The sequence below is a fragment of the Alternaria triticimaculans genome (genome assembly GCF_023758025.1).
Source record: "Alternaria triticimaculans strain BMP 0046 chromosome Unknown scaffold_19, whole genome shotgun sequence".
Lineage (NCBI taxonomy): Eukaryota > Fungi > Ascomycota > Dothideomycetes > Pleosporales > Pleosporaceae > Alternaria > Alternaria triticimaculans.
The window spans coordinates 27,820-40,726 of record NW_026055976.1 but is presented as its reverse complement, the minus strand read 5'-3'; the positions used below and the strand labels follow the sequence as shown (position 1 = coordinate 40,726).

The window sequence follows — 12,907 nt, the reverse complement described above, 5'->3', positions numbered from 1 at the left end:
GAAAGCGATTCCAAATTCGAACCAGACCACTCGAAATGGCTGGCATACGTGAAGACGGAGAGCTTCTCTACAAAAGGCAACACTGGTCCACAGAAACTCTGAGCAAGGCTGATTCACTCCAAAGTAAGCCCAAAAATGATGGTCAAATTGACCTCGGGATGAAGCTAACTAGGTATTTACTTACAGGAATCTGGGACAGTAAGAAAGGCGAACTGAAACATAAAATCGAGGGAGAGATCAGGATGATGAGGTTCAAGAACCCTGTCACTGGCGCTGTCCAATATCGCGCGCAGTTGCATACGCCGAACCTTACGATTGATGGAGGACCTAGAGGGCCTTGGAAAGCCACACCGGAAGAAGCGGTGCCAGCACTGAAAGACACTATGGATCAGGTCATAATCAAGCTCGCTGAAATACAGGGGGACATTGATGTTGAGAACGCCAGTCATGTCATGGCCTTATAAGTCAGCATCGACATTATGAATTGGGCTTCGGGCTTCTTGAGAGTGCGGTTATGTTCATAGAATTATGGAGGAAATAATGGACGGGACAGACGCTGGGGCGTGGCTGGTCACGCTCGCAGTTTGTATAAATACTACACTCGTTTACCATGAACATTCTCTCCCAATTTATTATGGCGCTACATCTCATCCCCAGAATTTACGCCACTGTTGTACTGAGATGTCATAATAAGATGAGTGACAGCCCCGATTGTCAAAAACAATACAATACGATTACACATTACAGAAGCTACTATCTTCTGGGACAGTACTGTGCCAACTTTACATAATCGGGGCATAAGAACTCTAGAATGATGCTCACCTTAGGCCAGATTCTTGACGCCTAGCGAGAATAAGGTGCTGTAAGCATAAAATTATTTTTCTTGCGTGTTGGAAGGAGTGTCAAAATCAAAGTGGGAGTACACAGGGTGACATGTGAAGAATGCCAATACCTCAAGGAGCTAGCCGCGCTCTCCAAATGCGTCACGGATCGTACCAGATGATCAATCATCTTTGGAGCTGACAACGGTGCACAATGCACAACTGCAATGATCTCTCGGCCAATCGCACTTCTCTACTCGAAATGCTTGGTGAATTATTAGATGGGTCATGAGTTAGTTCGCGCATGACTTTACCGCCAAGACGGTGACTGGCTTTCAAGGCTCATAGCTGGCGAGTAGTTGCGATGCTTCTTTCGAGAGATGCAAACTGATAACAGTTTTTTACACGGCCGAAAACCCCAATTAGTCTGCGCATTCATTCCATTGATGATGACGGAGGCCCGCTGACAATCGCATATGAACTTGAGCCATAAGAGACGAACGTAAAGACCGAACCCAGCAACGAGCGTCATGTATGAGTCCGACCGTAGGTCCAGATGACTCCGATCAGACTCACTGCTCACGTAGAAAGCCTTTTGCTTTGGAGAACGATGTACTCTAACGCTGCACTACACCAAGTATACTCCGCAAACTACGTTCGAACGAAGCACCAAAACGATGAAATACTTTTCCGACATCCTGGGCTTCTCACAGGAAAAAGACTCGCCCTACGAAACAGAGGATTGTATTCGTTATGAGTTCAAGCTCCTAGATCTTCACCATTTTGCAAATCCAGACACTCCCGAAGCCCACGAGTCTCTTCTGAAATCATGGTTTTATTACATGCAACGGTATATACTATGTACCAAAGCCCACGACCCGGTGGATCTTCACCCTGTCGCAAAACCAGAGACCCCCAAAGCCAACCACTTGGCGGGTATCACCAAGGAAGATATGAAGGAGCTTCAAGACAGCGTAAAAGCCATCAGTAAGCTGCCACTCGATACCCGAAACATGGGGTTCGGAACCACGACCACTGATATTGCACTGATATTGACATTGCTAGTGGAGAAGTGCTCCCGAAGAGAGCGCAACGGCAAGAAAAATGTCCACCTGCGATTCGAAACGACCGAGGGTGACGAAGTGTCCACAGTTGGCATCCTGAAGCCGACACTTCGATCGAAAGAAAAGATGCGCCTGACCGAAAGAGCCTTTGACTGCAAGTTTGGCAAGGAGGTGTTGGATAAGATTTCGGAGAGATTGGAAGTGAGAAAGTATGAGGCTAGACGCCGTAAGCAAGTACGTGTTAAAGTGGCTAGTGATACAGTCTGAAAGCAAGGCGATGTGCAGTATCTTCTTTGGACGGATGAAAGGGGGCTGCGATGTTTTCAAAGTGTACGAATATTAATTATCGACTAGAGGTAATTAGCCACCTATGGAATGTACCTAGAAGTGATAGCGATATTGGAGACCGATAGCATGTGATCGCTTCAACCAAAGACCAACGCCCTAACCTCGATACTTTCCCTGCCAACCGCGCCCTCCGGTGTCCTTGGATCCACAAAAGCCGTATGCGGTACACGCCCCCACTGGCCTACATTCTCATCGCTGTCAAAGCACTTGAGCAACAGGCGATCCTCATTCGTCATGCCAGACCAATAGTACCACTTCTGCCCCGGGTTGTACGCCACAGCCGCAGTTTGTCCGTTGCGATCGGGGTAGCGATGCTCGATAGGTATCAAATCACCGTCGCGCACAGTCTGGCTGTCGGCGACCGCAAGCGGACTGCCCATAACAGGCCCATTGAGCGGACGCCATACGTTTATAATGCGGTATCGTCCTTGCAGCAGTTGTTCGGCTTCGTCGGGGAGGTGGAACTTGACTCGTTCGGCGGCGGAGAAAGGCGTTTGATCGATGTGTACGCGTTGAACGGGGTTGCGGTTACCAGTCGGTCGGCGAATCGTGTGGTCGAAGAGGAGAACTCGTTGCGCGCCTTGTACGTTCTTCATGAGCAGTTGCTCGACTTCTGGGTAGTATACGCGTTTTACCGCGTCGTCGTCTGCGAAACCATCTCTGTCCAGCCCGCTCTTGATGTTTTGGTATGTATCGAAGGCGTTGTTGTCTAGTGTGAAGTTCTGCTCCTGTCCTCGTAGATCGTTGAGTTGGACTTTGGTCCAGTCGTCGCCCCAATTCCGTTGTGGTACGCCTGGGAGTGGCTCGACGTAGTTGTGTGGTGGTGAGCCATCTTCAGGGGCTTTATAGAAGGATAGCGATGCTGTCACGGGGCCGCGAGGGATGGGTAGGCCTTGGTAGTTGACGTCGGCAGATGTTGTGTCGTTGGAGGTAGGCGTAGGGTTGGAGAGTTGGTGTGCGGGTGTAGGAAAAGAGGCGGCGGTCGTCATCTTGGTGACTGGTATGCTAGATTTGTTCGCAGTCGTAATGGGTATTGTATGATCGAAGGTTTGCGAAGACTAGATCGAGGGTGGTGGTGGTGGTAGTTGCTGGATCAGTGGCTGTGTGGTAAGTTGTTTGGATATGGGATGTGATCAAGGACAGCTTCGATGCTATTATATACGTCTATGCGATTAGAAATGCTTCCTACCATTGCGACGTCAAGTCGCCCTTCATCCGCCGGGGCTTCCCCTCATTCGGCATCTCTGTGGCGATGATGCCATAGCTCTATTCCCGAGGCCAAGCCTGCGTTACTAATGCCCATCGTCCAATGACTGTGTTCGTGCTGACAAAGTACGCGAATTGCGTGCTAGAGGTAGTTATTTGACAGTGCGCGTATGCTGTGTCAGTCGTTGGTGTGGTGGTTTGTAACGATTGCGTGGTTTCTAAGCCAGCGTCCGTTAAGGGATGGGCAACTGCCCGGAGATGCTGCGGAGATGATCCGGAGGTACGATTGCGTCATATCTCGTGCACACCTGTAGCGGAACGCAGCTCAACACCATCACCTTCCGCGACTTCAGTTCTTCAAAGTACCTAGGTACTCACCATACCAGTATCGCCTTGGCATATGCTCGTTGTTAGCTGCTCAAACATGGCCATACGCCAAAGAACTCGCATGACTGCGTCCGCGGACCCATCCCAAGCGACGAACCGAAGCGTTCGTGATCACTGGCGATGCGACTGAGACAGCGCTGTAGCACTATGCTTATGTAGACAGGACGACACTACAATAAAGGCATATACGATACATCTTTGCGCATCTAGGCCAGTGTCTAACTGTTGCATGTCTAGCGGCATCGGTCTTCAACTCGCTTCTAGCCGTGATTGCCGTCTTCACCAGCATCAATCGATGCTAAGGCATGCTACTTGTTGGTGGCGCGCGCGTCTACTATGGGGAAAGCAGAATTCGATGAATGCAAGCGCTCATAGCATGCATCGACGCGTCGCGCCAGTGCCTAATGCATTGGACCCCCTCTACAAGTCCTCATGCGTCGTCTCAACGTCATCATGTTCGCATTCAACTGTGACATCGTTCCTCCACCTTTAAACCACATAAAGGTCGCAACCACTATAAACATATCTCAACATGCTTCGACTCTTCTCAAGAAACCTTCCCACAGCTACCAAATCTATCACATCAACAGTACGAACAAATCAATTTCTCCCAAGAACTACATACCAAATCGTCAGAAATATGAGTGACGGCAAGGCAAACACCGATGAGCTCAAGGGCTCTAAGCTCTTTGATGTCTCTCATGTCACCGCTCTTGTTACTGGTGGAGGAACTGGTATCGGTTTGATGATCACACAAGCGCTAGTCGCAAACGGCGCGAAAGTATACATCACATCAAGACGTGACGAGGTATTGAAGAAGACGGAGGAGCTGTACAGCGGCGGTGGTCCAGGCAAGATCATTCCCATCCAGGCAGATGTCAGGTAAGCAAACTCTTCTTTGATACCATCATGAGTATCAACACTAACACTGCCCAGCGAGAAGGACGACGTAAAGCGTCTCTACGAAGAGATGTGCCAAAAAGAGCCCAAGGGCATCCAAATTCTCGTCAACAACGCCGGCATCGCCCGCGACGACAACACCAAGTTCTCCGCAAACGGCCAGCCAAACATGGAAGACGCACAAGCCATCTCCGACCACTTCCTCAAGTCGCAGCCCGAGAACTGGGCGGACACCATGAAGACCAACGTCGGAAGCATCTTCTGGATGTCAATGTACTTCCTGCCTCTATTGGCTAAGGGCGGCAAGGTCACTCCCGGATACAGCTCGCAAGTCATCAACGTCAGCAGTATCTCAGGATACATGAAGGGAAGCAGCAGCGGCCAGTTCTCTTACGCGTCAAGCAAGGCGGCTGCTACACATCTGAGCCGCATGTTGGCTACGACGTTTGCGGGCACCAAGGTCCGCGTCAACACCATCGCGCCTGGAGTATTCCCAAGTGAGGTATGTAATTCCCAATTTCGAAATGTTTTGTCGGTGAAGGTCGAGCTAACACGATGTAGATGACCACTGGCACTTCCGACGAGGACAACAAAAGCCGCATCGAGTCAGGAATGAGCAACCCTGCTGGTCGTCCTGGCGCCGACACTGATATGGCTGCGACTGTACTCCTGCTGGCTGGTCCAGGTGGCGTCTTCTTCAACGAGCAGGTCTTGTATCCTGACGGTGGAAGCACCCTCACACAGCCCGCAGCGAGGGCTTAGTCGTGCATCCGTGAGCAGCCTCATGGGTAAAAAGCGATAGACTAGATGCGATATATCGAATGTAAATACAACGATCATGCATATGTTTGTTCTGTGTCGCGTCACCTTCGTGTTCCCTTCAAACGCGTCTTTTCGCAGGTTTGCCGTGCCCCACCCGCCGAAGCCTTCCGAAACCCCACCACAAGCGCAAACTCTTTCACGCTACACTGCGACCACCCACCCCAGCAAGCAGACAATTATCGCAAATATTGACCGACAGCAGCGGTGTTTACCACCAAGTACTAGTATTATGCTTGTTCTCACACCCCCATCAATCAGTACAACTGGCCTAATGGCCCAATGGCAAGGCGCTTGACTACGATTCAGTTCGATATCAAGAGATTCCAGGTTGTAAGTATTCACTCCACACGACTCACAAGAGTCACACGTTCGAAATAGCACCGCTGACGCCTAAAAAAGCGACCCCTGGTTAGGTCACAACACTTCTTTTTTGCTGTTTTCTTGGTCGTTGTCAAGGTAGAAATTGAGGTTTGAGGATTTGGGGAATTTTCAGATTTTTTGCTTTTCGATTTTGCTACCAAGCAACTTGGCTTTGCGATAGGTAGTAAGAGACGCTGAATCAGATGAAGGGTGGGTGAAGTAGGGTATACTTGTGGAATTGGACTGATCACTTCCCTTTGGTGAAGTAGCTAATGTTGCGCAAACCACCCGTTCTACTCATCACAATAACAGACATAACATACGAACCACCTTTACGTCTATGTTCCGACACGAGAGTCCGATCGGTATTCTCATCTACTGCAGCATCACTTAAAGTCATATTCTTTTGGCGGGGATCTAACCTATGGCATCACGGCAGGCAAAATGACGCAGTGGGATGGTTATATTAGTAGCGGTTGGCTCAGCTTTTAAAATCGTTGATATCCGGCGACACTGGAGTTGCGAAACGGTATGCAAGAAGTCTGGTAGTGTGATTCAGAGTAACAAGATGGATTCATCATTACTTGGTAACGGTTGCAACCTCATGAGTGTATCTTGCCGATTCATTACCAGCGACAGGTGCACTCATGAAAGCCCTGAAAACTGTGAAATCACTGTCTGCTCACTGTATAACCATCAAAATTCACCTCATACTTCACACAATGCTCTTGCTTAATTGTACCACTACATCCCATTTCTCCCAAAGGCCTTGGTACTAAACTCACACCTACCACGCAGTCTACCTAAACTCCACCCAGCCACCACTCGACGCTGACACGATCGATAATGACGACGCCTACCCCAACCCCGATCACACGCGGCGGCATGCAGCCCGTCCCTTTGCCATGGCTAACAGCCCTGCTCAAACCGCATGTCAAAGACTTCATAGGCGTTCACACGCATATCCTGCGACCTATAGCTATGGTCGCACAGGACGCTTCGCATATTCATCTCACCGACACCGGGGAGATTCACCCTCAAGCCCACACCGACCTAAAAGATTTTTTTTTCAATGATGTACACTTCGGCACTGCTCCTAGCGGAATAAGACGCCAACTACTTCAAGTTCCGATTGAAGACTTCTTCGATTTGTGCGTGCGCGAATTGGTCAATGCGGAAGATGGTCATGAGGATAAGAAGAAGGACCGGAACGACCGCCTCTGGTTTATTATAAGCTGTGCGACGCATCCCGAGGCGGACGTCGACGGGACGTTGGGGCCTGAGCTGTGGAAGTACTACGAGTGGACGACTTGGTGGCCCAAAGACGAGCTATCACCAGTCCATCGTAGCTCCACGTTTGAATTGCAGAAGGAGGCAGTGGAAGAAGAAGACACCGTTATGTGGCCCGGTCTGACATGGTTTCTCGAGGACGAGATACGCATCCAAGATGGGTACGCCGCGGAAAACATCGAGCATGTCATCAAGCACTTTCTCTGGCTCTTACTGAACACCATCGACGTTCACCTCGTCGATCATCGACTGGGTCTTAGTGATCGATATCCCGACGAAGAGACCGCGAGCGTGCTGCAAGAAGGTTATGACGTGCTAAATCGGTCTTCGAAGTTAGTGCTGCGGAATCCCTTTTCAGACATCCCCAAGCCTGTGCGTGAGGCCTTGGCGACACTCAATACCAGGGGTAACATCGAGTACGTCGGAATGTGCCCTCTACATGCCCTCTACCATGCTGTTCCACCGGAGCTCTTGCATGCATCCGCGTACATTTACTTCCTCCATTGGGCCTTGGCCGAGGTCGATCATTTGAAAGCAGATCCAGACGGCACCATACGTGCAAATCTGCTGAAGCTGCACATGGTAGGTGCGCCAGAGGGGACTAGAAGCGATTGTAGACATTCCTGGACACGCCCTGCAGGTATGGGCGACGTGGTTACCGAACAGCTCGAAGCCCACGTGAATCGCTATCTCGACGATGGCCCTGGTGCGGACGTTCCATTAGAGCCGACCGGACCGCGCATTGATCCCGACGGGCTGTGTGATGTGGTGAGCACGCCAGAAGCAACCGACCGCTGCCCAATATGCCTTGAAGATTACGCGGACGTTGACAACGTGTGCGTGCAACTAAAGGCTTGTGCGCATCTACTACATCGTGGATGCTTGGATGAATTGGTGAACGGGGTGTATCCCGGAGTTCCTGAGATCAGATGTCCGGCATGTCGGAGAGGTATATGTAAGGCCCGCGACTATACCGCAGTGCTGGACAACGAGGTTCGAGATGAAGCTTCATAGCTGACAGAGGGTGGAGATTGTGAAACCGCTTGAGTAGGACGTTAGATGTAGACGCTGGTGTTGACAAGTATTTTGTGCATCATACGCTATCACAAGCTAGAGTATCAATGTGTTCAGTAATAAAAGTGATGATGCGACTTCGTCAAGTGAAGGCCCATGCAGGCGAAGTGTTGAGTAAACGGATGGCACGGCGGGGTCGGCTTGGCGTCATGTGACTGAGTGCTATTGTAATTTTGCGGGTTAGCGCAATGACACGGCAGCAAGGGCATGATCGCCGCAGGGCAGCAACGCCGAAATCTGGAGCGACGTGAACTGATAGTAACACGACCGTCAAACTCTCGGCGAGCACACACCCAACGAGTGCTCAAGATGAAGAAGCTCGTCAACAACTCTAAATCACAATGACGCCATGTTGAAGATCTCGGCGAGGGCGTGCAGCCGCCAGCTAGCGGACCGAGACGCTTCAGTCATCATACCTAGGTAGCTAGAGACGCAGCGGCCAGACCAATAGCTGCACTAGCTCACCAGATAGCAACGGAAGGCAAAAGTAATCCTCTTTTGCGCAAAGCACTGCTCCAGCGTCTGTTCAATGCGGCGGTCGTGTGTTTTGTCGACTTCCGCTACTCGTCTTTGCGCCGGATGAAATGGCCTCGAACGGGCAACTACTCGCGCATCGCAACTACTACGGGACGACCGGCTATGGCTCACCACCGCCATTCGATACATCACGGCCCAAGCTGAAGCCAGCAGAGCGAGAGCTGGCAGACTTCACGCTTCTCGAAGCCCTCGACCGCGACGACCGCCCTACCTTCGCCGTCGAAACACGCTCGTCCCTAGGCCACGATGAAGCCCACACCATAGAACTCGTGTATGCGAACACGGCGCTTCACACCGTTGGCGGGCTTATGACCAAGATCACAGGCGACGAGTCGACTAGCTTGTTCGCGCAGAGCTCGGGACCACAACTTGCCTTCCGGAATTGGATTCGTGGGCAAGGCATTGAGGAGGACCTGCAACAACACGGCAATGCGTACACGTTCGAAGGGCACGTATGGAATGCGACAAGTGTGGGGCGCTACAAGATTGTCAGCGGAGTGCCAACGCGACTGCTGTGGGTCGACGCCGCCCCAGGAGGAAAGAGCCACCGCACCCTCCGACGCGAGCGGAAAACGCCTTGGCCTGGGAGCAAGCATCGCGCGGATGCACTACCCATCAAGCCCCAGCTGTCGCTTGCTCAGATACCACAAAACCCTGAGCCCGGCACCAGCTCTTCTGCAGACGGAAGCGCAGTACCACACACGTCCTTCGACTGTACTTCCGATGTACTCACCTCAACCAGCCCGCACATCGAGTACTTCCGCAGTGTAGATTGGGCAAATACACCCCTGGGTCCAATGACTTCATGGCCTAGTGACCTGCGTTGCGTAGCGAACACAGTACTCAGTAACAACGTGCCAGCCGTCATGTTCTGGGGCGACGATGTCATCATGTTGTACAACGAGCCCTATGTCCAACTCCTTGGCAGCCTCCATCCTTGCATGGGCGAAAGTGTCCGCGTCAAGGCGCCTGATCACTGGGTCTCGTTTCAACCTCTGGTAGACTACATCAAATCAACAGGGGAATCGATAGCCGAACCTGACATGCTCCTCTTCATTGAGAGAGACAAGATCCTTGAAGAGACACACTGGTCTTTCCAATTCGTCCCGATACTGAACACCGACGGCCAAGTGGCAGCCTACTACCAGTCCTTCTACGAAGTTTCCAACCACCGCATCCTCGAGCGCCGCGTCTCTAGTCTGGTCGCAATGGGAACCCAGAGTGCGAATGCCAGAGATTTTCCGTCATTTTGGGAGACTACATTGCGCTCACTGAGCTTGAACGATAAAGATGTGCCATTTGCTTTGTTATATGCTGCCGAGCGGCATGTTAGCGCTCAAATACCTTCAGTGTCATCACCCGGTAGCATTCCTCCGTTGGAAGGCTGCGTTCTCAAGGGTACCATTGGCGTTTCCACTGACCATTCCATCGCCCCCGCGACCATTAATATCAACGAAGACTCTTACATCCTCCAGCCGTTCCTAAGTCGTGCCGCCAAGTCCGGGAAAGCGACCGTGGTTCACGTCGAGGACCTTCCCGATCCAACAAGGGCCTTGCAAGGCATCGACTGGAAAGGCTATGGTGACCCTTGTCGCACCCTAGTCATCTGTCCAATAATACCCACCACTGGAAACCAGGTAGAAGGTTTTCTCATAATCGGCATAAATCCGCGCCGCCCCTTCGACGAAGAGTACCAGCAATACCTGCATGTCATGGTGCGGTTATTGGCTACGTCTCTTGCTTCCATCGTTCTTTTCGAAGACGAAGTCCAACAAAGAGAAAACGCCATCATCCAGGCTGCTCAGATCCAAGAACATCTGATGGCTGAAATACAACTCAAAGAAAGCAAGTTTCAACGCTTCGCGGAACGATCCGACGTAGGCATCTTTATTATTGATCCGGCAGGAGCTTATACCTACCGTAATCAACGATGGCATGATATGTTTGAAGTCGCATCCTCTGAAGACAACGCCACCGTGGCATGGTTTAAGATCGCGTTCGAAGAGGACATCCCTTACTGCCAATCCATGTTCGCAAAACTAATCATGAATCACGAATCAGTTATCTTTGAGCTGCGTACGCGGATGCCCTGGACGCCGCCGTCACAGTCAGATGAGCCGCAGACCGAGGATACCCAGCACTACAAGTGGATTTTGTGTTCAGCCTTCCCCGAGTTGGGTCCGAACGGCGACCTTGTTGAGGTCGTCGGGAATGTCACAGATATATCCAGTAAGCAACCTTAAGTACGATGACCTATGATACATGCACTGACCTCGCGCGCCCATTCCAGAGCAAAAGTGGGCTGAAGGTATTCAAAAGATACGCATGGACAGCGCACTGCAAGGCAAGCAACACCTAGAACACTTTCTGGACACGACGAGTCATGAGATGCGAAACCCCCTCAGCGCCATCATGCAATGCGCAGATTCTATCACGTCTTCCTATCCCCAAGAAGATTACCAAGAGCGCCAAAACACCACACCGAACGAGTGGACGGCTTTCATCGAGTCTACCCTTGACGCTGCCCAAACGATAGGAGTTTGCGCATCGCACATGAAGCACATAGTCGACGATATTCTCACCATCTCTAAACTCGATTCGGGTCTCTTGGACATGACACCGGTCATTGCGCAACCCGAGAGTGTAAGACCTCTAATCTGATGACACGTATGTTACACAGACTAACTTCATAACCTAATAGGTGGTTATGCATGCAGTGAAGATGTTCGACGCAGAAGCAAGAGCAGCGGGAATCAACCTCGTGTTGAACGTGGATCAGTCCTATCGCAACATGGAGATCGACTGGGCATCTCTGGATCCAACAAGGGTGTTGCAGATTCTCATCAACCTTCTCACCAATGCCATCAAGTTCACCCGCTTGGAATCCACCAAGCGTGTAACAGTGACTCTGGCCGCCAGTAGCGCTGAACCCGTCTCAACGCTACATGGAATACAGTATAACGAGGAGAGGCTTGTAGGACAAGACCCCCACTTGGAAGAGGATTGGAAGAAAGCTCAAGAGCTATTCTACATTCAATTTGCCGTCACTGATACGGGCCGTGGACTCTCCGACGAAGAAAAATGCAATCTCTTCACCCGCTTTTCACAAGCCTCACCTCGGACGCACATACACTACGGTGGCTCTGGCCTTGGGCTATTCATATCTAGACGTCTCACCGAATTACAAGGCGGATCAATCGGCGTCGCGAGTGAGTCTGGAAGAGGCAGCACGTTTGCCTTCTACATCAAATCACGACGGGCGAGACCTATTGTAGCCCGGAAAGGCAGTCTTCCGCATGTTTTCCCAGAAGAGATCAAGCACAGACGCCCGATACCGCTCGTGAGCTTAACGCGTCCGTCTCCTCCCGTGCGTATATCCACAGGCGAGCAAGGTCAAAGATCAGACTCTGCCAGTCCAAAAGCACGCCGTCCGTCAGTGCAATCAAAATCTTCGCAGACCGAACACTCTCACGTCCGGCCGGAAGCGCTAGGACTACCAGAGGGCCCAGACCTGCAAGAACTGAAGCGCACGAAAGGTATACCAGATACGTTGCATGTTCTCGTGGTGGAAGACAATCTCATCAACCAGCGCGTTCTCGCCAAACAATTGCGCAATCTAGGATGTGTCGTGAGCGTCGCCAATCACGGTCAAGAAGCCCTTGACTTCCTACCAAAGACCAGTTTGTGGAAACACGATGAGCCTATTCGCGACGCAACTGCGCGAGAGGCTCTCCATAATGGCGAACTGCCCATCGAACTCAGCCTCATCCTCATGGACTGGGAGATGCCCATCATGAACGGACTCACGGCCGTTGCCGAAATACGCAAGCTTGAGCAACAAGGCTTGTTGAAAGAGCGAGTGCCAATTATCGGGGTCACGGCCAATGTGCGCCAACAGCAGATCGAACAAGCTATGGCTGCAGGAATGGATGATGTTGTTGGCAAGCCTTTCAGGGTTGCGGAGTTGCTCGTACGTATGAGGGGGATTGTCGCTGGTATGGATCCGGAGGGACCAAATGGCAATGCGACCTTGACTGAGGGGTATGCGAGCTTTGGATGATGGAAAAGTCACTGGATCACGACTTGCACGAATCAATA

General features: G+C 51.3%; 6 protein-coding genes across 6 annotated transcripts; 5 read left to right on the top strand and 1 right to left on the bottom strand.

Annotated features, from left to right (window-relative positions):
* Positions 1-35: 35 nt before the first annotated feature.
* Positions 36-464, top strand: J4E78_009164 (uncharacterized protein; the record flags this gene model as incomplete). Its single annotated transcript, XM_049369758.1, has 2 exons — positions 36-123; positions 187-464. 2 exons carry the CDS (start codon positions 36-38, stop codon positions 462-464), a joined length of 366 nt encoding a protein of 121 aa, XP_049218388.1.
* A 1,034-nt stretch (positions 465-1,498) lies between these two features.
* On the top strand, positions 1,499-2,152 carry J4E78_009163 (uncharacterized protein; the record flags this gene model as incomplete). The annotated part of the gene is made up of 1 exon (XM_049369757.1): positions 1,499-2,152. One exon carries the CDS (start codon positions 1,499-1,501, stop codon positions 2,150-2,152), a length of 654 nt encoding a protein of 217 aa, XP_049218387.1.
* A 158-nt stretch (positions 2,153-2,310) lies between these two features.
* J4E78_009162 (uncharacterized protein) lies at positions 2,311-3,222 on the bottom strand (the record flags this gene model as incomplete). The annotated part of the gene is made up of 1 exon (XM_049369756.1): positions 2,311-3,222. The coding sequence occupies one exon, from the start codon at positions 3,220-3,222 to the stop codon at positions 2,311-2,313; it is 912 nt and encodes a 303-aa protein (XP_049218386.1).
* Positions 3,223-4,358: 1,136 nt separating this feature from the next.
* J4E78_009161 (uncharacterized protein) lies at positions 4,359-5,488 on the top strand (the record flags this gene model as incomplete). Its single annotated transcript, XM_049369755.1, has 3 exons — positions 4,359-4,708; positions 4,763-5,228; positions 5,288-5,488. The coding sequence occupies 3 exons, from the start codon at positions 4,359-4,361 to the stop codon at positions 5,486-5,488; spliced, it is 1,017 nt and encodes a 338-aa protein (XP_049218385.1).
* Positions 5,489-6,889: 1,401 nt separating this feature from the next.
* J4E78_009160 (uncharacterized protein) lies at positions 6,890-8,212 on the top strand (the record flags this gene model as incomplete). The annotated part of the gene is made up of 1 exon (XM_049369754.1): positions 6,890-8,212. The coding sequence occupies one exon, from the start codon at positions 6,890-6,892 to the stop codon at positions 8,210-8,212; it is 1,323 nt and encodes a 440-aa protein (XP_049218384.1).
* Positions 8,213-8,856: 644 nt separating this feature from the next.
* On the top strand, positions 8,857-12,869 carry J4E78_009159 (uncharacterized protein; the record flags this gene model as incomplete). The annotated part of the gene is made up of 3 exons (XM_049369753.1): positions 8,857-11,038; positions 11,100-11,452; positions 11,511-12,869. The coding sequence occupies 3 exons, from the start codon at positions 8,857-8,859 to the stop codon at positions 12,867-12,869; spliced, it is 3,894 nt and encodes a 1,297-aa protein (XP_049218383.1).
* Positions 12,870-12,907: the final 38 nt, after the last annotated feature.